This window comes from Mauremys reevesii, linkage group 15 (assembly GCF_016161935.1).
Source record: "Mauremys reevesii isolate NIE-2019 linkage group 15, ASM1616193v1, whole genome shotgun sequence".
Taxonomy (NCBI): Eukaryota; Metazoa; Chordata; order Testudines; family Geoemydidae; genus Mauremys; species Mauremys reevesii.
In genome coordinates, this window is record NC_052637.1 from 14,542,666 (window position 1) to 14,569,570 (window position 26,905).

The window sequence follows — 26,905 nt, forward strand, 5'->3', positions numbered from 1 at the left end:
AGCTGGCAGTAGAGTTATCCCCATAAATAAAATAGGGTGAAATCTCACCATTATTAATTAACTATTGGAATAATTTCCCAAGGGCTGTGGTGGATTCTCCAGCACTAGCAGTTTGTAAATCAAGATGGATGTTTTTCTAAAAACGATCTTCTGTAGGAATTGTTGTGGGGAAGCCCACAGGTTTGTGTTATACAGGGATCAGACTAGGTGATCATAATGATCTGTATCTATTGGATTTCCGGGAAACTGGGCGGGAGGAAGCCCGCCCAATGCTAAAGGATCCCCCCCCAGCCTAAGGGGAGGATCTACAGGACCTCAGAAACCCACTAATTTTGGGGGACAACTAATAAAAGAACAGGGACAGGAGTGCAATCAAACATAATGATCTGTAGCAGGATGGTCCCCTGCTCCTGCCCTTCGGGGCTTAAAACAGCCCAGGAGAGGGCTGTATCTGGGGCAAGAAGCCTGGGCTGATTGGGAGAAAGCAGGCCCAGCTGTGGCCAGGTCCCAATCAGGCCCAGCTGGCCCCTGTAAGAGACAGTGAGCCAGGAACCCCATCATTCTTCCTCTGCCTGTAGAGGGAAAAGGGCCTGGCTGCAGGGTGCCTGTGAAGGTACTAGAGTGGAGCAGGGCTGGGGAAAGCCAGAGGAGCTGGGGAGGTCCTGCCTGGAAAGCCCCAGGCTGTGGCCTAGCATTAGGCCAAGAGGTACTGGGGGTTTCAGGGGGCAGCCCGGGGTAGACAAAGGCAGCAGGTCCAAACCCCTTTGCCTATGATGAGCGGCTGATACTGCAATCTGCCCCAGGGAATGGGGGCTAGATGGAGACTGGGCAGTAGCCAATACTGAGGCAAAGTGGGGATAGTGAGGTGGGGGTTCCCCTGGGAGGGGTAGACCCAGTTAAAGGGGCACTGGGGTCCTGGGAGGGACACGGGGGCCAGCATCTTGAAGGCAGATCACTGGCCTGTAGAGGGTGCTCTGGGCTGGAAACAGAGCTAATTCCCGGAAGTCACCAGCAGGAGGCACTGCAGGGGTGAGTCCGGCCTGTCTACATGGTCCCTCCTGGCCTTGGAATCTATGAATTGATGCATCACCTCTCACCCTGTTCTCTCTCTAGAGACCCTGCTGTCTGAACGGGAACAAGAAAAAGGTCAGTGTCTGGGCCAGTTACAATATTAACTCTATCCCCATAAACACGACAGGGGGAAATCTCACCTCTCCCTTTTTTCTCCCTTTAGAGGCTCTGCAATCTGAGATGAAGAGGCAGAAAGGTCAGTGTCTGGGACCAATGGGATGCGTTGAAGATTTCATGTGAAGTCAGTCATGTCAGCTTAGTTGAGCCAACTGAACTCAATTGAAAGCCACATTTACTGCCAGTGGAGTCACAGTTTAACATCTTTAGCTCAATTTTTAGCAAGTGGAGTTAGAGCCTGTTTGAGTGACAGGGAATGTCTCCATCTCAACGCCAGAGCCCCAAGCAGTGAGCTCAGGGCTGCTTGCGCTGACACAAAGAGGCTCTGAAGGGTGAATGGCCCATTTGTCCTAATAAACCCCATGGGAATTACAGAAATGGCACCTTGAGCCCAGGGCCCTGCATACACCAGCCCAGCTCGGTCAGTCTCATTGCTGGAGACTGTGGGTACGTGTATAGTGCAAAAACCCACCCGTGGCTGCGAGTCTCATTGCCTGGGGCTTGTGCTGCAAGGGCTAAATCTGGGAGTGTAACCGTTCCCACTCGGGCTGGAGCCCAGGCTCTGAGACGCTTTCCCCCATCGCTGGGTTTTAGAACACAGGTGACAGCCCAAGCAGTAACTTCTATACTGCTATTTTCAGCCCTGGAGTGCGAGCGCTGCAAGCCCGAGTCACTTGCCCCAAGCTCAGACCCATTGATACAAGGTTTTTTGCAATGTAGATGAACCCAGAGAGACTTGTCCAGTGTTTGACAGGATCCCTCACCTGTGAACCCCCTGTGTTCTGACCCTTCCATGCCCATGTAATATGGTGTGGGGGGGGGGGAGGGATTTTACCCTCAGTGACCATGCACACCCACAACCTCAGCCCCACCCTGCAGTGACTCCATACAATAACTATACAGGTCTTATCAGTGCAGAGCAGTGTGTGTGGTTCTACATTAAATGAAACTGATTTTTAAAGGCACACAATGGTTTTCAGTTTTCCCCTCATGATCTTACTACAGGGCAGAGTTAAGGTTGTTTAGGTGCCTTAGAATCATAGAATATTAGGGTTGGAAGGGACCTCAGGAGGCCATTGAGTCCAACCCCCTGCTCAAAGCAGGACCAATCCCCAGATTTTTACCTTCGTTCCCCAAGTGCCCCCCCTAAGGATTAAACTCACAATCCTGGGTTTAGCAGACCAATGCTCAAACCACTGAGCTATCCCTCCCCCCTTAGCTGATTTCTAGACCATAGATTTCTTTTATAATTTAACCATAATTTGTATTTCCTGGGTGTATAACACTTGGTTTGGGAATAATTAAAAGATTCCTCCTGTAATGTATTTTACCCTTAAGTTACGTAAGCAGAGTCAGGATGAGCTGTATCCTGACATCTGGTGGAGAATTATGGGGAGTGTGGAAAAGAATTTCAGGTATTTGCATTTGCACACCCACCCTGCCTAGCATAGCCAACGGCAGCCTGGGATGGTTACTTTGACAGCTGTGGGATCCCCAATTTCTTTGTTATTGGGGCAGGAGGAGTAAAGTGTTGTCACCCTGATTATGTGAATGAGGAACTATGAGACTGCTTTATGACAGAGTTTCACCATCACTTAAGTAGCACTTGCTAGACAAGGGACATGGATGCCAAAACCTAGTGAATTGAGAGAGGTTAGGGATGGGTATGTGTATCTGATGGTATGGGTACCCTTTTGAGAGTCTGGCATATCAATTGCACTTCTTTCCCCCTCTTCCTCTCCACTGTTGAATAGTGGAGCTAATTTTGAGTCTATTAGGAATCTAGAAGTTGTTGAGCTGAATTCACTTTGGACCAATGGTGCAACAGCACTGGGGCTCCCCTACTACAAGCTGAAATCACCAAGAGCTGAGATCACTGAGTGTTGTGTTAACTAGTGGGGGAGCTTGAAGATATATTGCTAAGTGGCTGGCAGAGCAGTTTTGTAGGATGGTTGGAGTAGCCTAGTGGAGCTGAGCTGTTTGTGGGAACAGCTGGAGTAGTTCATAGGATGGCTGGGTGGAGCGGAGCAGTGTGTGGAAGGGTTTGAGCAGCCCATAGAACAGTGAGAGGAACAGAGCTGTTCGTGGTGAAGGCTGCAGCAGATCTCCACGGAGAGGCAGGGCAGTTGGCCTTGGCCCACATAAGGTGCCCCTTTACACCCTGTGCTGCTCCCCCCATTTCCAATCAGGCTGCGGGGGGGTTAAAACTTTTGAACTCTGGGGTGATTTAGACTTAAGACCCTGAGGGGGGAAAAGGACATTGCCAAACATACTTAGAGGTGGGTTTTTTTGCTGATGGTTTGTATTATAAGCCTGTTTGTGGTGTTTCTCCAATGTAATGCCGCATTGTTTCCCCCCCTTTATTAAAAGGATTTTGCTATACTCAGACTCCATGCTTGCGAGTGGGGAAGTGAGGCGCCGGGGGGGGGGGGTATGTAATTGTCCCAGGTCACTGGGTGGGGGCTTGACCCGGTTTTGCAGTGTGTTATTGAAACGGAACCCCTGGATACTGAACCCGGCCCTTGTTGCTGCCAACTCAGAGGGGCAGAAGGGTTACAGTTACAAGTATGTCCCCTCAGCCTTAACTCCACATTAATGTAGTTATTATCTGGGAATTGCATTGTGCATTATGGCCTGGACCTACAAAGAAACCCTAGCCATAAGCCTCTCAATCCCAGTTTTAGGCACCATAGTTCACAAAACCCCACTTGGTTGAAACCCAACCCTGTAGGCACCTAAACTCACTCGGGGCATTAATCCCTGGTGTAAACATTCTCTTAGTGTCTAAGTTTCTGCCTCTGGACACATGGAATACATGGCTGCCTTGCTATAGACATCTGGGCACCTATCTCCCACCTGTGACCCTGGAGACACATCAACTGAGGGGAGGAGCATCTAGCTCACTTATGGGGCCTGATCCAGTAGATGTGCTCAGAGGTCACCCAACAGCACACAGCATGAAGTGGGAGATGGAAAAAGGGTGTGCCTCCCTTGTAACATTTAGCCCAGGGGTTAGAGTACCCAGCTGGGATGTAGAAGACTCTGGTTCAAGTCCCCCATCTCTACTAGAGAAGGCATTTAAACAAGGATCTTCTGCCTCTCAGGAGAATGCTCTAAGCCAGGGGCAGGCAAATTTTTGGCTTGAGGGCTGCATCAGGTTTCCAAAATTGTATGGCCTGGCCCCCGCCGCTTCTTGCCCCCTGACAGCCCCCTCGGGACTCCTGTCTCATCCAAGCCCCCCTGTTCCCTGACAGCCTCCCCGGGACCCTTTTCCCCATCCACCTCCCTGCTCCCTGTCCCCTGACTGCCCCCAGAAGCTCTGCCCTTGACTGCCCCTCCTCTCATTCCTGACTGCCCTCCTCCCGTTCAACCCCCGTTCCCCACCCTCTGACCTTCCTGCCCCTTATCCACACCCCTGACCACCACCCTGAACTCCCCTGCCCTCTATCCAACCACCCTACTTCCTGCTTGTAGCACTGGGTCGGGCCGAGGCTCTGCAGCTGCACTGCCCCAGGAGCTCCCAGTCCTGCAGCCCAGAGCATTGTGCCGGCAGCGCAGTGAGCTGAGGCTGTGGGGGAGGGGCGGGGGCTCGCTTCCCGGGCCAGGAGCTCAGGGGCCTGGCAGGAGGGTCCCCCAGGCCACATCCATAGTTTGCTCACCTCTGCTCTAACCACTGGGCTATGGGACATTCTGATGTGAGTCTCCCTCTGTCTTTTTTGTTCAAGTTGTTACACTTTAATCAAATATTAACTCAGAATCACTCTATAACACCCCTCTGCCCTTCGGCCATCTTGTGTGGAGTGTGGCTAGTGCCTTACTCTGTCTCACAGACACACTGCCTGGCTGCAGAAGAGGGCTCCTTGCTGTGGATCATTAGCAGAGAAAGGCACCACCATCAGGAGAGGGGTGGGGCTTAGCACATTAATGTACATATCCCTTTTGTCAGTCTCTCCTATTGGCTGGCTCCTAACATACTGGGTTCTGTGGATCCCATTCTAAGGCACCTGCTTTTCCCCATTCATTGTATCGGGAGCTCTAAGATGCCTTTGGGGTTACACGAGTTCTCCAGGGTAAATCGCTGCAACCTGCTCACAGTGTGGGACCCTTCTCTGTGCCCACCAGGGGAAATTCTCCCAAAGCTACTGGCTACAGGCAACACGAGGCGCTGGGCTCCATGAGCCCTGCTGTCTCTCTCTGCAGGCTACCAATTCACACCCCGGCTTTGTTACATTCCCGTGCCCAGTCCCCTGTCTCCTCCTGGACACCAGCAATGCACGCCGATCTGGTGCCTCAGTGGAAGCAGTGCACCCCTGCTTACTGGCTTCACCTTTGTTCAACACACTCCTTTGCACTAGGCACTTAGACACATCTACAGTAAAACCAAACTGAAGTTTAATTAATAGAGCCTGAGACAGAGACTCAAAAGCAAGTGTAGATTTGTAAACAAAGTTACAGGTATAAGAAACACAATCTATAGCCTATACTTGTGTAACCCTTCTGCCCCTCTGAGTTGGCAGCAAGAAGGGCCAGGTCCAGTATCGAGGGGTTCTGTTTCAATAACATAATGCAAAACCAGCTCGAGCCCCCACCCAGTGACCTGGGACAATTACATACCACCCCTGCCCGGGCGCCTCTAGGAGGCAACACTTCCCCTCTCACAAGCACAGAGTCTGAGTGTAGCAAAATCCTTTTAATAAAGGAGGGAAACAATGTGGCATCATATTGGGGAAACACCACAAACAGGATTCATAACACAAACCATGAGCATAAGACCCACCTCCAAGTACGTTTGGCAATGTCCTTTTCCCCTCAGGGTCTTAAGTCCAAATCACTCCAAAGTCCAACAACCCAAAAGTCTCTGTCCCTGGTGAGTGCCACCCCAGAGTTCAAAAGTTCATCTGCAGAGTTTTACCCCCGCAGCCTGGGTGGAAATGAGGGGGGCACACAGGGTGTTAAGGGGCACCTTATGTGGGTCAAGGCCGACTACCCCACCTCTCCGTGGAGGTCTGCTGCTGCCTTCACCATGAACGGCTCCACTCCTCCAGCCGTCCCCACAAACTGCTCCAGTCTGCTCTGCTCCACTTGCTGTTCCATGGGCCGCTCCAACTGTCCCACATGCACTCCACCAGCTTCTCCTCTCCACTCACTGTCCCGTGAACTACTCCCACTGTCCCCACAGACTGCTCAGCTCCACTCTGCTGCACTCACTGCTCCAACCATCCTACAAACTGCTCTGCCAAATGCTTAGTAATGTATCTTTAGGCTCCCCCACCAATTAACACAGCAGTCAGTGATCTCAGCTCACTAAGTTTAGCTCTTTTAGTAGTTTCAGCTTGTAGTAGGGGAGCCCCAGTGCTGGTGCACCATTAGCCTAAACTGAAATCAGGCTCAGCAGCCTCTAACTAGATTCCTAATGGAATCAAAAGTAGCTCTGTTACTCAAGAAGGAGGAACAGAGAGAACGCACAATTGACATACCAGACACACCTATCCCCACCCACTCTTAATTTACTGGGTTTTGGAACCTGTGTCCCTTGTCTAGCAAGTGCTACTTAGTTGATTGTGAGACCCTCTGTTATAAAACAGTCTCATAGTCCTTCATTCACATAATCAGGGTAACAACACTTTATTCATCCTACCCCAATAACTGAGAAATGGGGGATCCCACAGCTGTCAAAGTGACCATTTTGGGCTGCCGTGGGCTTATGCTAGGCAGATTGGGTGTGCCTATGCAAACAAGACCAGCCCCCTAAGTTCTTTTCCACACTCGCCATAATTCACCACCAGATGTCAGGGTAGATGTCTGTGCCAATGTCTCTCAAACTCTTTCTCCGCTAAAGTCTCTTCCCACATCTTGGCTGTCTGACATCTTCTCATCAATGTCCAGAAGGCAACTTAAGTTCAACCACTGAGTGTTTAATCTCCTCTGCACCCCTCAGAGCCCTCCTCACTTCCTAGTTTCTTCATCTCTTTGGATAACACTGTGAGCCCTCCCTGAGGCAGGGGGCTGTGGCTGCTCCCCCTCCCTCCCTGCCTCCCATCCCGCACACTGGTCTGCCCCGAGCTAGGTACCAGGATCTCTGCTTCTCCTGTGGTCCAGATACTGTAGCCCTGAGGTGGGGTGTGAGGCTTGAGCTGACTGGAAGGAGCCCAGAGTAGCTCAGAACCGTTCCATGATATAGGCCTGGGCTGGGAGTTGGGCAAGCGGGCAGAAAAAACTATCCTGTATTTTTGAAATACAGTGTTGGCCACCCTAACAACACCTCCATCCTCCCAGTCACTCAGGCAAGAAATCTGGGCATCGTCTCTGACTCACCCTCTCACTGGGCTGCACGTCCTGACCTCATCCCAGTCTCCCTGCTCCTGCGTGTGTAACACGTCACAGATCCAGCCTCTTGTGTCTGTCCCGACAGCCCAGGCTCTCGTTCCCCCCATCATCTCACACCTGCACTGCTGTGATCTCCTCCTGCCCGGCCTCGATGCCAGTCGCTTTGTCCCCTCAGCCGCACCCAAAGCCCGGCTGCTGGGCTCAGCCCTCAGGCTCGTCTCTCTTGCCACCTCCACCACTTAGTTCCACTAAGGCCCCTCCAGCACCGCTCCAGCACAAGCTCCTTGTCTTTGCCTTTAGGCCCCTCAACTCAACATTTAGTCCCACCCTGTCTGAGCGATTGGTGCCACCTTCCCTCTGCCAATGATGGCAGCCTGCAGAGCCGGCTGTAGGGGTGGGCTCGTGGAGCCATCACCCTCAGCACCACTTCCAGGGGGAGCCGTATTGCTGCTGGCCTTTTTTTTTTTTTTTTTGCAGTAGGGTGTATAGTTACATATATAAGACAAAGCCCCTAATATTGGGACGGTCCTGATAATACTGGGGTGTCTGGTCACCCACAGCCTGGGTCACCCACCTGTCTGCTTCTCCCTTAAACACCTCAGTGTTTTCTCCCCCTCCCACTCCATGTACCGAAAAACACTCCCTCAATATTAGTAAAGCTGCCCCCTTCTCTCTTCAATCCCTCCTCCAAACCCAGCTGTGCTGCACCCCATGGAATCTCTCCCATCTGGCATTGGGCACCTGCTGAGCTGGGCTGTGGTTTGTTTTTATCGTTACCTTCCCCTCCCAACCCCTTCACGCCACTTGTCTATTTCATCCCCCTGTTGTACCCGGTTGGCCATGCAGAGGGTGAGCTCCTTGGTCCAGGGACTGTCACTTTGTTAGATGCAGTTTCTGTGGACAGAAGTGGGACAGTGGGTGTGTCTGGGAGCCATAGAAGAGGCTGTTGTTTTAGTTGTGGCAGGATCTAATGAGGGCCTGAGAGAGAGGTTATGCTACAGGGATGGAGAGAAAAGGGCAGATACTGGAGATAACGCTCAAGAGGCACCAGAAGTGGCCTGGGTGTGCAGAGGGAGAAACCAGAAATAACCACAAGGCTGTGGGTACTGAGATTTGGCCAAGCTGATCACTAGGGACCCCAGTGAGAGCGGTTCGAGTGGAGCGGGAAGTCAGACTGGAAGGGATCTAGGACAGCTGGAGACACAAGCAGTGTTTGCAGCCTGGGTTCACTGAGTTCAGAGACAAAAGGGAGGAGGGAGATGGGGCAGCAGTTAGAGGGGTGGGTGGGGAAGAGGACGAGGTTTGTGGGTAAAGTTAGACCTGGGCATAAATATTTGCAGGGTCAGGCCCCCCGGACTGTAAACACTTTGGAATAGGGATTGTGTCTCTTACAGTCTGGAGTGTGTGTGAACAGGTCCCTAGCGCTGTGGGCAGGGCTGGATTAAGAAAGGGCCTTTAGGGGCTGTAGTAGCACAGGGCCCCAGGCTAAGCGGGGGGGGGGGGGAAGGGCCTGGGCTGCAGCCACTAAAGCTCCTCTGTGTTGCATTCTTGGCCGGCTCTGTCTGGCGGGGGGGAAGGGGGAGCGGTTCCGTGCACTGCTGACCCGTTTCTCCCACACCCACCCCGGGCTGGAGCTGCGCCACCACTAGTGCAGGGAAGCTCCTCTCCCAGTGCTTCGCTCGCTCCACTCCCACTGCTCCCGTAGGCTGGGAATTGGGACCAATGGGAGATGTGGGGGTCGGTGCCTGCAGGTGTCCTTTCCTGACACCAAACGGGAACAGCAGGTAAGTGCCCCACATGCCAGCCCGCTCCTACACCCTCCCATACCCCGCATTCCCACCCCCAGCCTGCTCCCACACCCTCCCTCCCTCCCAGACCCCCCACCCCCACACCCTCCCACACCCTTCCTCCCAGACCCCCCCAGCCTACTCCTGCACCCTCCCTCAGACCCCACACTCCCTCCCCCCAGCCCGCTCCTGCACCCTCCCTCCCTCCCAGACCCCACCCCCACCCCTAGCCTGCTCCTGCACCCTCCCTTCCTCCCTCCCAGATCCCGCACCCCCACCCTGCTCCTGCACCCTCTGTCCCTTCCAGCCCCCTCAGCCCCAGCTTTCTCCTGCACCCTACCTCCCGCCCAGATCCCTGCCCCCAGCCCGCTCCCCAGCAGCCCCCTCCGACACACTGAAACCCTCATTTTTGGCCCAACCCCAGAGAAAAGGGGGCCCCACAAAATCAACTAGTCCCAGGCCCTCAAGAGAGTTAATCCAGCCCTGGCTGTGGGGTCCAGCCCTGAGTGTGTGTGTACAAGACCTAGCGCAGTGGGGCCCAGCATGGACTGTGTGCATACAGAACCTAGTGCAATTGGGCCCAGCACTAAGTGTAACCTATAGATGCAACTGGAATGCAAATAACAATTTGGAGTGGGGCAGGAGACTGGCCATGGGATATGCAGGTATGATGTTGGGTGGGGCTTAAAGGTAGGGTTGCTAACCCTCCAGGATTTCCCTGGAGTCTCCAGGCATTAAAGATTAATCCTTAATTAAAGATTATGTCTTGTGATGACATCTCCAGGAATACATCCAACCAAAATTGGAAACCCTACTTAAAGGTGTGTGTGTCTGTGCAGAGGTCAGGGGATGAAGAGGAGTGGGTGGGGAGAGTTTCAGGGATCAATATGGGAGGGACAGAGAGTAGTTATGTGGAGCCAGGAAGCCCTGCTCTCTGGTCCAGGTTTACCTGTGCAGCGTCTGAGGTGTATAACATAGTACATGTAACAGCTGGGGCAGGACAGGTTGGGTCCCTGCCTCCATAAGAAGCCGGCTCCTGTGCTGTGCTCTGCCTAGCGTCTTATGGACACATTTTACAAAACATTTGTAACACCAGTGAGGGAGACGTTGCTTTTTGCTCAACTATTTCCCATTAAATTTTGAGACTCAACGTTAACTCCGGATTTTACTTTCCAGGGGAATACGAGGCAGTGAAAGGTATGTGTGTTTTTACTAGTTTTGATTATGCTTTAAATTGGAAAGGGAACACTCAGAGCTGTGAGAGCAAAGACGTGTTAGTGTAAAAATTAATGTGTTACTGTTACAGGTAATGTACATGACAAGGGGAAGTCCAGATATTACCCAGAAATAATGAATGGAAAATTTGTAGTATTGAAATATGAATATTAACTACAGTTGCCAATGGCACAAAACCATTCACCCTTGTCCCACCCTCTGCCCCACCTCTTCCCCTAGGCCCTGTCCCTTCTCTGAAGTCCCACCCCTATTCACTCCATCTCCCCTCCCTCCGTCGCTCGTTCTCCCCCACCCTCACTCATTTTCACTGGGCTGGGGCAAGGGTTTGGGGTGCAGGAGGGGGTTTTGGCTCTGGCTGGGGGTGCGGGCTTTGGGGTTGGACCAAAAATGAGGGGTTCAGAGCATGGGAGGGGGCTCTGGGCTGGGGCAGGGGTGCAGGAGGGGATGAAGCCTCCAGATGGGGGTGTGAACCCTGGGGTGGGGCCAGGGATGAGGGGTTTGGGGTGCAGGAGGGGGTCTGGGCTGGAGCTGAGGGGTTTGATGTGTGGAAGCGGGCTCAAGGCTGGAGCAGTGGTTTGGGGTGTGGGGAGGGTGTGGGCTCCAGGAGGGAATTTGGGTGCTGGTGGGAGCTCAGGTCTGGGGCAGGGGTTTGGGGTGTGGGCTCTGGGAGGGAGTTAGGGTGCAGGAGAGGGTTCCGACCTGGGGCCGGGGGTTGGGGGTGCTGGAGAGGGTTTGGGGTGCGGGCTTCAACCTGGCGGCACTTATCGCAGGTGGCTCCCAATGAGCAGGGCTCTCTGCCTGCCCTGGCTCTGCATAGCTCCTGGAAGCATGTCCGGCTCCTAGGTGCAGGGTTGGCCAGGTGCCTCAGAGCCCGCAGGCACTGCCCCCGCAGCTCAAACTGGCCCTGGTTCCTGGCCAGTGGGAGCCGTGGAGCCGCCACTTAGGGCAGGGGCAGTGCTCAGAGCTTCCCTGATCACCCCTGTGCCTAGAGGCCTCAGGGACACGCTGGCTGCTTCCAGGAGTCCCACGGAGCTAGGACAGGCAGGGAGCCTTAGCCCTGCTGCACTGCCGACTGGACTTTTAACGGCCCGGGCAGCAGTGCTGACCGGAGCTGCCAGGGTCGCTTTTCGACCAGGTGTTCCAGTCATAAACCAGACACCTGGCAACACTAATATTAACGAGAACAATAATTAGTTTACATGAATAGGGCCCACCCTGAGAACTCGCCATGGATGTTCTCACGCACACATAGTTTCCTTGGAGCAGGATCAGGCCCTCTGAGCCCTGTTTCCACACACAGCAGCTGCAGGATCAGGCACGTGGGTCTGATCACACCAAAGCCGGCAAGAGTTGTAAGAGCTCAGCACCCCTTGGGGTCACCAGCATCACCCAGATGATGGAGACACTTATGCAGGAAGAGTTCTCTGAGCTACAGGCCCCAGGTTCTCTGCTGGGCCAGGACCTGCTCGAGGTGGGGCGGGGGCAGGGCGGGGGCTGGTTATGGCTCCCTGGTTCTCAGGCTGCCCCAGGGGCTGCTCTGATTCACTCCAGCTGGCCGTAGTCCCTGAGAATTGGTGATGTGCCCTGCCCCAGCACACACACCCCAGCCCTGACACTCCCCCTACACCAGGATGAGGGGAGCAATTAGCACAGGAGCCAGTTACGCTGTTTTACCCCAGCTGGGCTCTCCCTATGCCAGGGGAATTCTCTGATGTCCAAGGCCTGGTCCCAGACAGTCTGCACCATCCCTGCACACAGTGACCGGAGCAGGGAGTGAACCGGGCCCTTTATCTGCCCCCCTGACTCACATGAGTGATCCCCACAGGTGCGGCCCCATTGATTTCTGGGGGGACAGTTTGCAGGATCAGATGCAATAAAGGAGAAGCCCTAACTACTGATTAGGAGCCCAATCCTGCTGTCCTTACTCAGGCAAAATTCCCACTGAAGCCAATGTAATGTGGGTTTAGAACTGGGCACTTATGTTACTGAGAATCTCTCCTATTGATTCATTTATGTTCTTTTTTCCCTTCTCTCCCCTCTCATTCCCATGGACCCTCTGGCAGAACTGGGTAAGTTCCGTGTCGTTTGTTTTTCAGTGTGTGACTTGTTAAGCCTGTAACTTGCTGAGTCGGCATTTTGTTTGTGTAAATTCTCATGTCTGATTATTTCAGGACTCGCCAGAGCTCGAGGATACGCAGGTAACTAACACTGATACTGCTGCAGTCGCTGTCAGACCCATTCCTCTGGGATACTCGGTCCCTGCTCAATCCTCTTACGCCTCTCACAGTAACTAAGGGGTGGGGCAAAATAGAGAATACCCAGGCTACACACACACACACACAGTACCTGCTGTGAGGGGGAAGCTGGTGCTACAGGCAATTGTTTAACTGTTCTTTGTTGCTATGTTTCACTGCTCACCATTTTTTGGCAGAAACATCCAGCCGATGAGCTTATCCAACCCTGCTGGATGCAGTGGTAGAGAGTGGGTGGAGGGCAGAGGGGCAGCTGGTGGCTCTAGAAGGGTTGCTAGGTTGAGGAACAAGGAATTCAAACCTCCTCTCCCTACACTGAGGGCTTGTTGGTGTGGGGAATTCACAGGGAAGAGCCCAGCATGGCTAGTGTGGAATCGCTGTTCTGCACCATAATAGTGAGGGTGTGAATTTAAAGCTATTCCGCACTAACTCCCCATGTGGACACTATTATTCTGCACTCAGTCTGCAGCAGGGGGTGAGGACACTCAGTTCCAATGCGGATTAACCCAAAGCAGACACGGGCACTCTTAGCATGGAATCAGAGTGTCCGCACAGGCAGTCAGTGCTGACTAGCTGTTCTGCACTAGCTATTCAGGGCTTTTCCCTGTGTAGACAAACCCTTAAAGCTACTTCCAAGGGAAAGAGGAGAAGCATCCCCTCCCCTCCTCTCCCCTGGACCACAAGCCCTGACTGTCCCTTGCTCGGTTGTCCACACTCCAGGTCCCCCATGACAACTCCACACCCCAGGTGCAGGCTTCAACAGGAACAACTGGGGCACTTGGGAAATCTGAGGGCAGCATAAAACAGACAGAATTTCTTATTGAGTTAAAGGCTGGATTCTGCCACCCTGGTGCAATGGATCTCGAGGGGCTGCCCAGTGTGAGTCAGGGTGGCACAATCTGATCCTAAACTCATGGATATTATTTGCAGTGCAGGACGGCCTGGAGTTTCCAGCCACACTCAGGGCCCTGGTGCCGGGAGCTGTAAAACATGTAACAGACCATCCCTGCCCCAAAGAGCTTCCAGTCTGAATAGACCAGATGGACACAGAGTGGGGGAAGGAAGGATGATTATCATGGGTGGCACATGAGCCCCCTTCGGGGAAGCTAGCCACATGGCCCAGCCCCTTCTGCCCAAGGCCCCATCCCCCCCAACTCCCATCTGCTGGAGCCCCATATATCAGCTCCCCCCCTGTCAACCAGTGCCCTGAATGCACCTCCACCCCTTTCCTCAAAGCGGCCAGAGGAGTCCCGATCAAGCCATCCTGAGTCACTGGCCTGCACCAGCACCGTACCGCCCCCAGTGCCAGGTCACCGGCAGGCCTCCACACTGTCCCCAGCACCGGGTTGTTAGCCTCTGGCCAGCGGCAAAGCTGAGCTCCCACCGGCTTGGTCAATGGCTTGGGGGAGAGCGCAGAACATGGGTGGGGCCAGAGCCTGGCCTATTTTACCCACCGCCCATGACGATTATCCCCATTTCACAGCTGGGGAACTGAAACACAGAGAGACTCAGTGACTTGTCCAAGGTGACACAGGCAGCCTGTGGTGAAGCTGGGCCTAGATCTGCTGGTTCCTAGGACAGCACTTTAACCCTGGAGGGAGTTTGTTCCTGGTATAGGGGGAGCTGGTGGGAGAAGGGAACAAAGTGAGCATGAGGGTGAGTGGGGCTGGTAGTGGGGGAGCAGCAGGGGGTGAGGGGTTAGCAGGGCAGAGCTTGGGAGGGGAGCAGAAGGAGTGGAGCCACTGAAGGGGATGGCAGTGGGTGTGAGGCATCCAGGGTGGTGAGGAGGACGAATTGTGTGGCAACCATCAGAACAGAATCGCAGGTCAAGGCAAGAGTCAGGAAGGCCAGATGCTCTTTCCAGGCACCAACCTAGGCTCAGGCTCAATTCATCCCTGCTCCCTTCCCCCTCGCTACCCCCAGCCCAGTGCAGTCTGTGTCCACTGGGCCTGGTCACAGATGGGTCTGGGCCATTTCATGTCCCTGAGCATGTAGGGATCCCGAGCCTCCCCTCATCATCCCCCTCCCACACTCCCTCAGCTGGCTCAGGGTGGCCCTGCAAACACCCCGCCTCAGCTTACCCTCTTCACAGTCCACATTACTCCACACAGTCCAAAAGGTCTGAGACAAAAGTCCCCTGCTGAGGTCTGTTTTTAGTTCATGTAAACCCCCAAATAAAATATTTTCCTTTGCTCTGCTCCAGCCCTGACTCTCACTCCAGCTCCTCACTCTCCTCAAGTCAGGAGTCCTTCAGCCCCCCAATTCCCAGAGCTGGGCTTGGTTCTATCTTCCTCATGGAATGAGGAGCCCCCAGCCCTTCTTCCTGGAGCCAAGCTTGGTTCAATCTCCCTGGTGGAATCAGGATCCCCCAGAGCTGGGTTCAGGTCAGGCTGCACCTTTATTCCCTGCAGCTCTCAGCTTTAGGGCTCTGTCCTGCTGTAGGCTGTCATTGTCACCTCTGAGGGTTCTTCTCCCGCAGGGGAGCCCCTCTCTCTGGGGGCATTCCCTCCTGGCTCCTTACTCTGGTGAACTCACCTGGGATCCTTTCTCCTCAGCAGCTTCCTGTCTCTAGAACCCTTCAGCTGAGCCTTGGTAACCCTTTATCGGGCTCATTAGCTGTTTGGCTGCCAACCAGCCATCTACAGATTTAATTACTTCCAGGTGGGGCTGGGTTGGCTGGTTCTCCCTTTACAAGAGCCTGTCATAGGTAGGCTGGTCCCTGACTCCCCTTAAAGTCCAGCCCCCCATGACATCCCTTCCCCCCACAAAGCCAGACTGTATCCAAAGGAAGGCTTGACCATGGCTCACACTTGGTTATTGTCTGCACCCAGGGGGGCACTTCCTGCCCTGCTGCCACAAGGAAATCTGCAAGGCCCTTGGCCATATTTTTATTCTCGTCACTGAAGTATAAAGATACCAGGAGTTGTGTCCCCAATGTTCTATGTAGCTCATGTGACAGGCAAAATCCCCCATAGTCTGCAGCATGGCGTAGTTCAGAACTTGTGTCCCCTGTAAGGGCATGTGTACACTGCAAACTTCAGTCAACCTATGTTAGGTCACCTTACAGCCACGGCAGTAATTACTGGGGTGGCTGTTGTCCCCACTGCCCTCCTTTTCTCAGCTGTGCCCAGCTCCCCACCAGGAGTCCAGCTGCCCCATGGGAATCTTGGGCAGCCACCCAGCTTCTCACCTCCCTTAGCAGGGAGCTAGGATGGAGGGCAGCTGGGCTTCAGTTGAAGCCCACCATGGGCCTGGGCTTTCTTGATAATTTCAGGGCCCAGCATGGAGCCGTGAAATTAACGACAACAGCTGAGGTAAGTAAGGCAGTGCCTGCACCAATACTGCATCACCCTAACTACACCAACATTAGTCCTATGCCTCTTGTGCAGGTGGAGTTATTATGTCGGTGTAGTGCAGCACTTACATAAGTGGGAGCAAGGCTGTGGTGTGTGCACTGACATAATTAGGTCAGCATAAGCTGCCTTGCGTCAGACTGACTCTGTGGTGTAGACCAAACCTAAGTCAGCCCCTCTGGCCATCGCAGAGGTAGTCAGTAGCACTGACCTTTCACCACTGGTGTCATGCTCCTGTGCCAGATATGGAATGGCCACAGGCCCACAGCGCTTCCCTCCGTGCTAGATACACACCAGCTGTGTTCAGTGTAAGATCAATTAATGCTCTGCCAGCTCTGACTGAGGTTTGTTTTAAAAATGGTATTTAGCACACAGCAGCACCTAATGGCTGAACAGTTTAGCATGCTATTACATCTCCCCCTTTAAATCCTACATTCCTACCATTTACAGTATTTACGCTGTCACACTGTATTTGGAGTGCAGTATGGATCAGTCTATTGGGTCTCTCTGAATGGCACTGGTTTTCTAATGACATGACCCGAATATGTAAGAGATTGGTTCTCTGGTGTTCATTAGTTGCAATGACTGACTGTGGTCTGTCTGGAATCCTTGAGTCGTCTTCTTGCTCTGCATCCACCATCTGTAGAGTTTTCTCTGTCAATTGTTCTTTCTGAGGAACAAACTGTAGATACTGACAGTTTCTGCTGAGCTCTCTTCTGTCAGTCTCGACCACATACAACCTAGACGCTGATTTATTTTTTATGACACCTGGAGTATTCCATTCTTTTTCTCCATCCAGTTTGACACAAACACCGTCACCAGGTTCTAGATCTGGTAGGTCTCTGAATGATGTCTGTTGTAAAAGTGTTCCTAAGCTCTTTTTGCCTTTTTATCGGATTTGGCTACTCCCTGCGTTGGGAGGGCAGTTCTGAGTTATCTTCCCATCAGGAGTTGTGCTGCACTGTATCCAGGAGCTGCTATTGGTGTTGATCTGTAACTCAGAAGAACAAAGAATGGATCTTTCTGTTGTAGGATATTCTTGGCTGTCTGTACAGCTCTTTCAGCTTCTCCATTCACTTGTGAATAATATGGGCTGCTAGTAATATGAGGAAGATCATATTTTATTTAGCTAAATTAAATTCTGCTGCAGTGAATTGTAGTCCATGCTCTGTCACAAGTTCTTCTGGAACCCTGAAATGACCAAAAGTGGGCTTCAGTTCCTCAATAACACTCTGATATGTTATATCTTTTAAGTACACTATTTCTATATGCCTGGAAAAATAATGCACAACTAGCAAGTAATGATGTCCCCTGAATTCACATAAGTCTGCAATGAGTCTCTTCCAAGGTCTCTTTCATTCAGACTATTTCCTTCTTTGCATCATTAATTGCCACTGCCATATCTTTTTTCCTGCAGCCTTCAGCAGAGGAGCTCTGGGAGTCCATTTTGGATCCTCCTCCGCCCACACGACTGTGTGTAATGTTATCAACTGGAAAAGCACCTTCCTGCTCCTCCCCTGGAGGGACGTCTTTTCCTTTCGGATGGACTTCTTTATAGCCCAGCTCCAGTTCATGCTTTGTGTTGCTCTTCCAGACCTCTGCGGGGGACAGGTCCCTTGTCTCTTCCCTTCTTATTTCAGCTTCCTCTTGGATGTAGGGTGACCAGACGTCCCAATTTTCTAGGAACAGTCCCAATATTTGGGGCTTTTTCTTATATAGATGCCTATTGCCCTGCACCCTCTGTCCCACTTTTTTACATTTGCTATCTGGTCACCCTACTTGGATGTGTGTTTTTATGTTATTAACATGGTTGCTTTTCCCTTTAGCAACCGGAATCCCCACCTCAGACAGCCCATCTTCCACCCGATGCACCCATCACAGCGCTGACCTTGTCTCCAGCTGGCTGGCATAGCTCACTGCCCAGCTGCTCTGTTTTCTGAAAATGACTTGTCTTCTCTCTCTGGCATAATTTTCTCTCTTTCCACAAGGCCTCGGGGTCTCCTGCTTTGTATGCATCTCAGAACCAGGCTTCATTCCACACTCGACCTTAAGCTGATTCTGGAGCTTCGTCAGCTCCTGCTGCAGCAACAACCACTGCTGTTCCCCGGTCACCTTCCAGTGCTGAAACAAACTCCTTCCAGTGCTCCTGCTCCTGCTAGATGGCTTGGGCTGAGATCCAGTCCCTTGGGCAGCGCATCTTCTCTAGCTCCTCCTCAGTCTTTGGGCCTGGAGGGTGCTCAGCTGTGCAAGGCCTTCTGCCCTGCTCCCCTCAGCTGCAGCAACCTTTTCTTCTAGCTCTTCCCAGTTCATTAGTGGGTGGGTTTGTTGGGTCTTTGTAGAGGACATGGCAATTACTACAGCTTCCCTTTTAGCCAGCACCTCCATATCTGTGCCTGTTAACATCCAGCCCTTCAGTGGGTGATCAACTTGTTCCCCTAAAAACCTCCAAGGACACCCACGGCATCACTGCACTCCCCTGTGTAAATGCAGCCTCCTGGTGATTTATTGCTCGGCTCTCTCTTATTGCACACACCAGAGCCCTCAGCCTGCACCTCTGCCCCCTCCTGAGCCATCAGCTTTTGTCTGTTTAGTTCTTTAACTTATTCCAGGAGCTGTTCCTTCTCCTCTATTAGCAAACATCTACATTTGATCTAAGAGGTGTGATTCCCAGCTCCAGTAAACATAGCTGAGCTAGCACCTAAAAATAGCCATGTGGCCAGGGTAGCACAGGTGGCAGCTTCAGCAACTGCCTGTGTAGAAACCTGCCCAGCCCCCTTGGTATGTACTCAGGCAGCTGGCTTGAGCTGCCCTTCCTAGCTGGGCTACACTGCTTCTATTAGCATGCGAGCTTCAGTGTGATAGCCTGAGCAGAGTTAGTCCAGGTACGTTTACATGAGCTGGGAATCTCACCTCCCAACTCAGTTGCAGACACCCTCTGTTTCATCTTCTCTAACTTTCTTCCTTCTAACCGGTGTGGCAGACTCCTGTGTCCGAGCAAACCCTCCTCTAGTTTCCCAGCCACACCACACACATCTTTCTGGGGCCCCTCCTTCCCAAGGCCTAGGGCATGTTCAAGTCCTTCCCGTTTTGGCTCCTGGGTAACTTTCCTCTTGCATGGCTCATTTCCTACCTTGGCTGCCGGCAGCTTGGCTGCCTTGAGACTGTTGTTCCCCAGCTCCGTGTTGCTTTGCACCTCCAATGGCTGAACTATTCTGGTCCCCAGGTGCTGCTTCTCCTCTAGGGACAGGGCTCCTTGACTGGGGTATTGGCAATTTCAACTGCCACTTCCTCCCTATGGGGTGGTGCCTGGCACTTGGTGCATTCAGCAGCTGTGAGTTTCTCCTGCATTTGAATAATCTCACCAGTCCGTGGCTCATACGGGTGCTGGAGCTTTATCTCCAACGGCTTCTTGGGAACTAGAGCAGAATTTCTTCTGCCGAAAGCCCTATTCCTTTTTCAGTGCATTGATCCATTTGCCCTCTGTAACCACAATCTGGTGGCTTCTCTCCTGCTCTGTGAGTAGCTCTTTCTGCCTGTCCTCTGGTCACTGGGTTCACTCCTGTTGCTTGGCCAGTTTCAGTAAGAAAACCTGCACCTGGGCCTGCAAACTACTAGCTGTTCAATAGTCCTGTCAGTGCTCTTGTCACACCCTTCTCTTGGGACCACCAGAAAGGCTGAATCACATTTAGCTTCTGTCTCAGCTCCCCTGGCCCAGAGAGCCGGCTGTCCACTAGAGCTGCTGGTTGGATCATTTTCCAAGGGAGTCCTTTCAGGTTCTTGGGGGAAGCTACTCAAACGCTCCCAGTTCCCAAGCTTTGAATCTGGGAGTGAGGCTAAGGTATCCCTGGTAAGCGGAGGGACGTCTGAACAGGGGCGGCTCTAGCCATTTTGCCGTCCCAACCACGGCAGGCAGGCTGCCTTCATGGCAGCTTGCCTGCGGAGGGTCCGCTGGTCCCGCGGCTTCGGCGGACCTCCTGCAGGTGTGCGTGTGGGAGGTCCAAATCCGCGGGATCAGTGGACCCTCCACAGGCAAGCCGCAGAAGGCACCCTGCCTGCCGCCTCGCGGTGACCAGCAGAGTGCCCCCCGCAGCTTGCTGCCCCAAGCATGCGCTTGGCGTGCTGGGCTCTGGAGCCGCCCCTGCATCTGAAACCCACGGCTGGCCTCTCCCTCTGATGCTTATACCCCAGGGCCTGCTTTCTTAGCAACCCATTTTACTAGTACTAGAAACTCTCACTGCCTCATAGCGACATCCCCAATCCCCTCTGCCCAAAATCCAAAGTTGTTGTAGGGCAGCATCTTTTTATGTATCCCTTTTCCCTGCAGTCAAAACAAATTAACCCTGGGGGAGGGTCACTTTTCCCAGGCCAAAATAGGGTTCCCACAGTCCTGGGCCTCACCTCCCCATGGCAGGGTGTCTTTAGTAACCTGGGACTCCTCTGTTCCCTGAGTGTTCTGGGAAACCAGGCCAGTCTCCCCATCCTTGCTCCTGGAGGCAGCCCCATCTCAGTTGCCTGTCCTGCCCACAGTCAGTGCACAGCATTGGATCAGCCCTGTCTGCGGTGGGTTAGGATGACACTTTCCAGTCACTGGTCCTCCTCAGTGCATCGCTGTGGGTGCCTGGGCACTTCCAGCAATGGGAGCTGGAACACCCTTGGCTGTTGCTGGCCCTCCAGACACCAGCTTGGGAGAATGAATGTCTCTCTGGCATGGAAGGTGTCTGTGTCGTGCTGCTCTGTCAGCCCTCCTGGGCGAGTCTCAGAGCCGAGGTGACAGACTTTGGCTCATGCAGTTTGTGCTACAGCATTAAACACAGCTACTGTATGTGCTGTGCTGTGTAGCTGTTGTGTCTGGGGCTGGAGCCTGGGTTTGAAGCCCCCCATGCTCCCTGGGCATAAGAGCCCAAAATTCTGACTGAGCCAGAAGGTCTGCACGGCTCTTTTTAGCGCCATAGCAAGAGCCCCACAAACCTCAGTCTGTTCTCCCAGCCCTGAGACTCACTGCTGCGGGCTGTGTAGACGAATCCAAAGTGTCTCCAGAGTCTGGGTGTGAAAGTTCCCAGCGTGTCTGACCCAGGGCCAGTTAATGAGAGCGAGGAGGGTGGCTGGCACAGTCGTTAGATGGAGACACCTGAGCCCCTGGGGCTTTGAGATGGGCTCTGTGACCATTATCTGCTCTGGGAGATGCCCAGGTGCAGCTGCAGAGGGTCTGTGCCACTCACAGAGTCCATGGGACAAATGGCTCTGGGCAGAGAGCTCTGACTGGAGCCGTCTCCATTTTAAGCCTGATGTGGGGGTGAGATCAGGGCCTGGAAAGGGGGATTTTTCTACCAAGGGCAAATTTAACAGCAGCTCTGGAGTGTTTCATAGCTGATGCCCTGAGCCTGGCCTGCCCGTAACTGTGTGTTTCTGGGGATGACGACAGTCACTCACCGCAAGTTTCTGGAATTTGGACTCCTAAGTTGCTCAGACAGGTTTGAAGTGGGCCAGGGAGAAATGTTTTGGAGAAATAGTTTGTATTTTTGGTTTGATTGAAACTATTCCCGAATCCATGTTGTGTTTGCTGACTAGTTTCAATGAACAATAAAAGGTGCCCCCTGTGTGATGTGAGGCGGGAATTAGAATGTGGGTCTCCCTCCTCAGGTGAGGGCTGGAACTGCTGGGCTCCGGGTGTTGGACGTGGGGCTCCCTCAGTCTCTCCTGCTGAAGACGCTCCCTGAGTCTAAACACTGCCATGGGCCTGGGCCAGAGCGTGGGAGTGAGAATGACTCTGCAGCCCAGTGGGTCGGGCCATATCTTGGAGCCCAGAGTCCAGCTCCCCTGTCCCAGTGCCCCTGTAATTACTGACCCATAACCCCAGTAAGGGGAGAGTTTATGGCCACGGCACAGTGGTGTCTCAGGCTGTGTCTGCCGGGGTTTTCTTGCACCAATATAGCTGCCCCAGTGCAAACCCCTAGTGCAGATGCACTGCACAGGTATGGACTGGGACTGGCACCCGATGCAGCTTCTCCCAGATGGAGGGGGCAGGAAGTGAGGAAATCCCCCCTCCAAAGCAACAGAGATTCCCTGGGGTCTGCCCCATCCCTCGTATGCCTCTGCTTCCCAGGTGCCTGCGACTCCACATTACCACTTGGCCCTTGCCTCTGTTCATCCATAACCCCAGTGAGGGGAGGGGTTATGGCAGGGGATGGCCATCGACATACCCGAGCCAGCCTCCTCTGACGTTAGTGCAGGCAGGAAGGGGTTAAGCCCTAAAGGAACCTGATTGCAGGGGCTTCAAGGAACTGAGCCAGTGAGGTGGCTCAGCAGGGGAGGGTGCCCAGGGGATGGAGTAGCTCCGCACTCCTGAGAGCAGGACCCTACCCCGGGCAAGTTTGGGGCGTGAACAGGCTGGAAATCTCTCTCTCTCTCTCTCTCTCTCTCTCTCTCTCCAGAGCTTAGCTGAGGAGAGGAGAGGCTTCCTTGTGCCAGTTCTGGGGGGGGAGAGGTTGGCACATGCAGAGCTTGGCTCTGCTTGGCCAGTGCCCTGGCTGGGCTGGAGGATCTTGGGCTTTCCCAGAGTGCAGCCCAGCCAGAGGCAGTGGGGAAGGAAAGAGACTGCTGGCGATGCCGCTGGGGAGCTGCTGAGCACTTGGATCAGGGGCTGGTTCTTCACACAGTGCTGGGAGCAGGATGTGTCCCACTGGTGGACAGCAGATATGGAGGAGCAGTGGGGCTGGGGGGCGGGAAGGGGCAAAGCAGGAAGAGGACAGCGAGAGGGGGAGCAGGTAAAGGGCCGGGCGGGGTGGGGAGAAGCAGGGGCAACATGTAACCAGCTGCCACCTGGGGCCTGCCCGCACTCACCAGCTACTGCAGCTCGCAGCGCGCAGTCAGTGCTGGCTGGAAACGGGACAGGGGACAGGGCCCTGCTGGCTGAGAGCTGGCACACAGTGGGGGCTGCACTGATGAAACCGCAGGCAGGGCCGGCTCTAACATTTTTGCCTTCCCAAGCAACAAAAAAGAGCCCTGCCCAGCCGTAACACCCCCCCCCCCGCGACCGCCGTGCTGCCCGAACCCCCCCCAGTGCCACGCCACGCCGCCCAAGTCCCCGCCCCCCCAGCATCGCATTGCGCCGCCCAAGTCCCCGCCCCCCTGAGCATCGCATTGCGCCGCCCAAGCCCCCCCACCCCCTCTCAGCGCCACCTGGCGGAACCAAAAAGAGAGAGGGGTGTGGGGATGTGGGCCCCAGGGGGGCAGAGGGAGGATGAGGGGAGGGGTGAGCACCAGTGGGGCAGAGATGGGGTAAGGGAAAGGGCTTACACCAGGGGTCCAAAAGTGGGAAGGGAAGGGCAGGCACCATGGAGGCAGATGGGGGCAATGGTAGAGATGGGCCTCAGGGGGCCAGAGGAAGAGTGAAGGGAGGGGCTGCCACCAGGGCACTAGAGGGGTGGTAAGGGGTGCTGGTGTCAGGGGGCAGAAGGTGAGGGGAGGAGCAGGGGGAAGAACTAAGAGGAAGGGTCCGGGTGTGTGTGTGGAAGAAGGGGCAGGCACCATGGGGAGTAACGGGAATGCAGGTTAATTTCCCTTTGATCCCAGTGACCAGCCCCTGTCCCTGGCCCTGGCCCTGACTCTGTGACTCTCTCCGCAGTGGATGTGACTCTGGATCCAGGCACGGCTCATCCCAACCTCGTCCTGTCTGCAGATCTGAAAAATGTGAGACACGGAAACTGGGATCCGCCCAACAAGTCTGAGGGATTTGAGCATGATATCTGGGTCCTGGGCGCTGAGGGGTTCACGGGCGGGAGGCGTTACTGGGAGGTGGAGGTGGGAGGCAAGACAGGCTGGTACCTGGGGGTTTGTAGGGAAACTGTGAACAGGAAGGGGAAGGTCACACTGTCACCTGAGCATGGATACTGGGTCATGTTGCTGAGGGGTGGGGGATATCAGGCCCTCACCTCCCCCTCGACCCCCCTCCCCGTGAGCATCAGGCCCAGCCGGGTGGGGATTTTCCTGGACTATGAGGCGGGCGAGGTCTCGTTTTACAATGTGACTGACAGGTCCCGTCTCTTCTCTTTCACTGACACCTTCTCCGGGACGCTCCGCCCTTATTTCAGTCCTAGTTACAGCGCTGGGGGTACAAACGCGGCTCCCCTGATCATCTGCCCAGTCCCAGCTCAGGCCGGAGAGAATCTCGGTCCCTGACAGTGACCCCGTGGCACAGACTGGCCCCTCCCAGCCCTGCTGCTCTTCCCGCTCCCCAGTGGTGGGGGCCAGTTACTACAGGTAACTGGACATTTTGTGCTGACCACATGCTGCCAGTTTCCCTTTTCAACTGGAGGTTTCAGTTGAGAACCGGATACCTCGCAACTCCACCCCAGGCTGGATGAATAGGTCCCACTTGCTGGAAGGAGCCAGACAACTTTTCCCCCTCCCCTTGTGTTTGCTCCATCCCTGGCACAGGGTGATGCTGGTAAGAAATCCTGCCAGACAGCTGGTGGTTTTTGCTGCCCTCACCTTTCCCCATCCTCTGTCCCAGGGATAGCAGATGGTGATGGACAGGGATTATTCACTCCTGTCAGAATATTCTACTCCTGTGAAATCTCAATGTAAAATATGAAAGAAAAAAGATTATTCTAATTTAGAAAATATTATTGTCACAAGGTGTAAATGCAAGAACATTTTCATTTACATTTCAACAGCATTTCAAAAACAAGCATCTAAACATATTTTTAGAAATGGAATTATGTACATTTTTTTTAATTCTTCCCTCAAATCTATATTGAAGTTTAACTTCTCTAAATAGTGTAATTTGTATTTCAGCTGTCGAATTTCAAGAAATCCAAAATATTTATCTTAAAAAAAATTATTTAATTGTCAGACTGGGTTGCTCAGTTACAATGTGTACATGTGCCATAAACATCACAACTACACACATATGCAGCTGCTCTCACTCTCTTTGTCTCTATTTATTGTCTTGACTGGTTCTCTCTGGCAGGCAGGGCACATACACCCACCCCCTCCACCACACCTTTGACAATTAATTGAAAAAATGATAGAATTAATTAAACAATATATTTAAGTTAACTCACACAAGATTATAAAATAATCTTTGAACTTCTGTTAATTCATGTGATTTTTAACTGTCTAACTGCATATAATCGGTAATCAAGATATGACGCTTCCTTTCTTGCTCTCACATCAATTAACTAAACAGGGTCCCGAACCTCAAATGCTCTCTTCCTATAGATAGAAATCTCTTCTACAATATCCTTTTCTTACTTTATTTTTCTTTAGAAATATGATTTGCAGGCAATGTACTGTCAGTGTCCACTGTTGATTTCAATATACTGCTGGGCTCTTTATGTTCTTGGTTCTAATGATGAAACAAATGTATTTTGGTAAAGAAACAGAGACAGGGTTGTTGTATTCCTTTACTGAATCATCATAAATTAAGTTAATTGTATTAAAGACACTGGCACTTGATGACACATAACATGAAATTTGGTGATGCTTTATTAGGAAACCTTTCTTCTTGGCCATAAATCAGTTGAAAGGGCGATATTTTGTTGTCCTGTGAGGTTTAGAGTACAAAGAAAATAAAGTTGCTGCAGGAAATTCATCTCAGTTCCTCTCAGTTCTGTCCACCATCTTCAGGAATACTTGTAAAAATAGTGACATTGATCTAATTCCTTCAAATTAGACATTGAACTAATTTCTTCAAGAGATATCTCAGCAGAGTATGAGGGGAGGCACATTGCATGGCATTGCTAGGACTACTTTTTGTTTTAAACGTGATGTGTTATGAACATTTTCAATGTAATAATTCAGTTTTGAAAATTTATTCACAATATGCCATTCATGTCAGAGTGCCCTAAACTTACTTTGATTATTTTAAAATAAATACCCTAAAGTTATGTCTTGATGGATTCATTTGTGTTTTTATCCAGTCTGCTGGTGTCTATGTGGAATGGGCTGCTGAAGCTATGTGTTTTTTCCTAGTTTTAACACAGGGAAATGTTAATCTAAAAATAGATAATTTTTCCCTAAAATTTCCTTCAGAAATATCTGCATTCCTTTCCCTGTTTCTCACTGAATTATGTGTAATTACTGTGGTTTCTTATCCAATCTTATTGTGTTGTTACATGGGAAAATATGTTGGCAAATAGGTTAATATACAACATGGTTTTTACTATCCGACAAGACATAAAAATGTGTTGTCACTAACAATTTACAGCATGAAATGTCATGAAGAGATTGCTGGCAATGTTCATTTTTAAATTTCTAACTCTGCCTGGGCTCCCCCATCAGTTCCTGCAACCCCTGGTTGGCAAACCTCTGTGTGAATTAATCAGCCTCCAGTCTGCCAGGGAACCTCCACCACGTGTCTTTATTACCATTTATGGTGCCTCACAGAATAGCAGCATTTATGAGGAGCCCTCTTCCAGCTCCCTGGTTCAGCCTTTTGTACTGCTGATTTCTTCTCAGCGCTGAGCTAGTGACCTCACCAGGCTCCCTATAGGTGCAAGTGATCCCCTCTCCCCTTCTGTAACAAGGGGTGCTCTCGGGACCAGGGCCGGCTCTAGGTTTTTTGCCACCCCAAGCAAAATAAAATTTGGCTGCCCCCACCCCAGCCCTGGGCTCCCCCCCGCACTCCCCTGCTGACCCAGCCCTGGGCTCTCCCCCCCCCACCTGTACCTCCTGCCACCCCAGCCCTGGGCTCTTCACCCCCCTCCCCCATCTGCACCCTCCTTCTGCCCCAGCCCTCAGTCACTGGTGACTTGCTCCC

The 26,905-nt window shown here is 52.7% G+C and overlaps 1 protein-coding gene across 2 annotated transcripts in view; it reads left to right on the forward strand.

Annotated features, from left to right (window-relative positions):
• The window catches only part of LOC120383008 (butyrophilin subfamily 2 member A1-like), a 44,486-nt gene extending 18,501 nt beyond the window's left edge, over positions 1–25,985 (forward strand). For both annotated transcript variants that reach the window (XM_039500597.1, XM_039500598.1), the window contains exons 6-11: positions 1,114–1,146; positions 1,235–1,267; positions 10,479–10,499; positions 12,602–12,607; positions 12,710–12,736; positions 23,768–25,985. In XM_039500597.1, coding sequence (XP_039356531.1) covers positions 1,114–1,146; positions 1,235–1,267; positions 10,479–10,499; positions 12,602–12,607; positions 12,710–12,736; positions 23,768–24,321 — 674 coding nt within the window. In that variant the 3' untranslated portion in view covers positions 24,322–25,985. The remainder of the gene's footprint in view (positions 1–1,113; positions 1,147–1,234; positions 1,268–10,478; positions 10,500–12,601; positions 12,608–12,709; positions 12,737–23,767) is intronic.
• Positions 25,986–26,905: the final 920 nt, after the last annotated feature.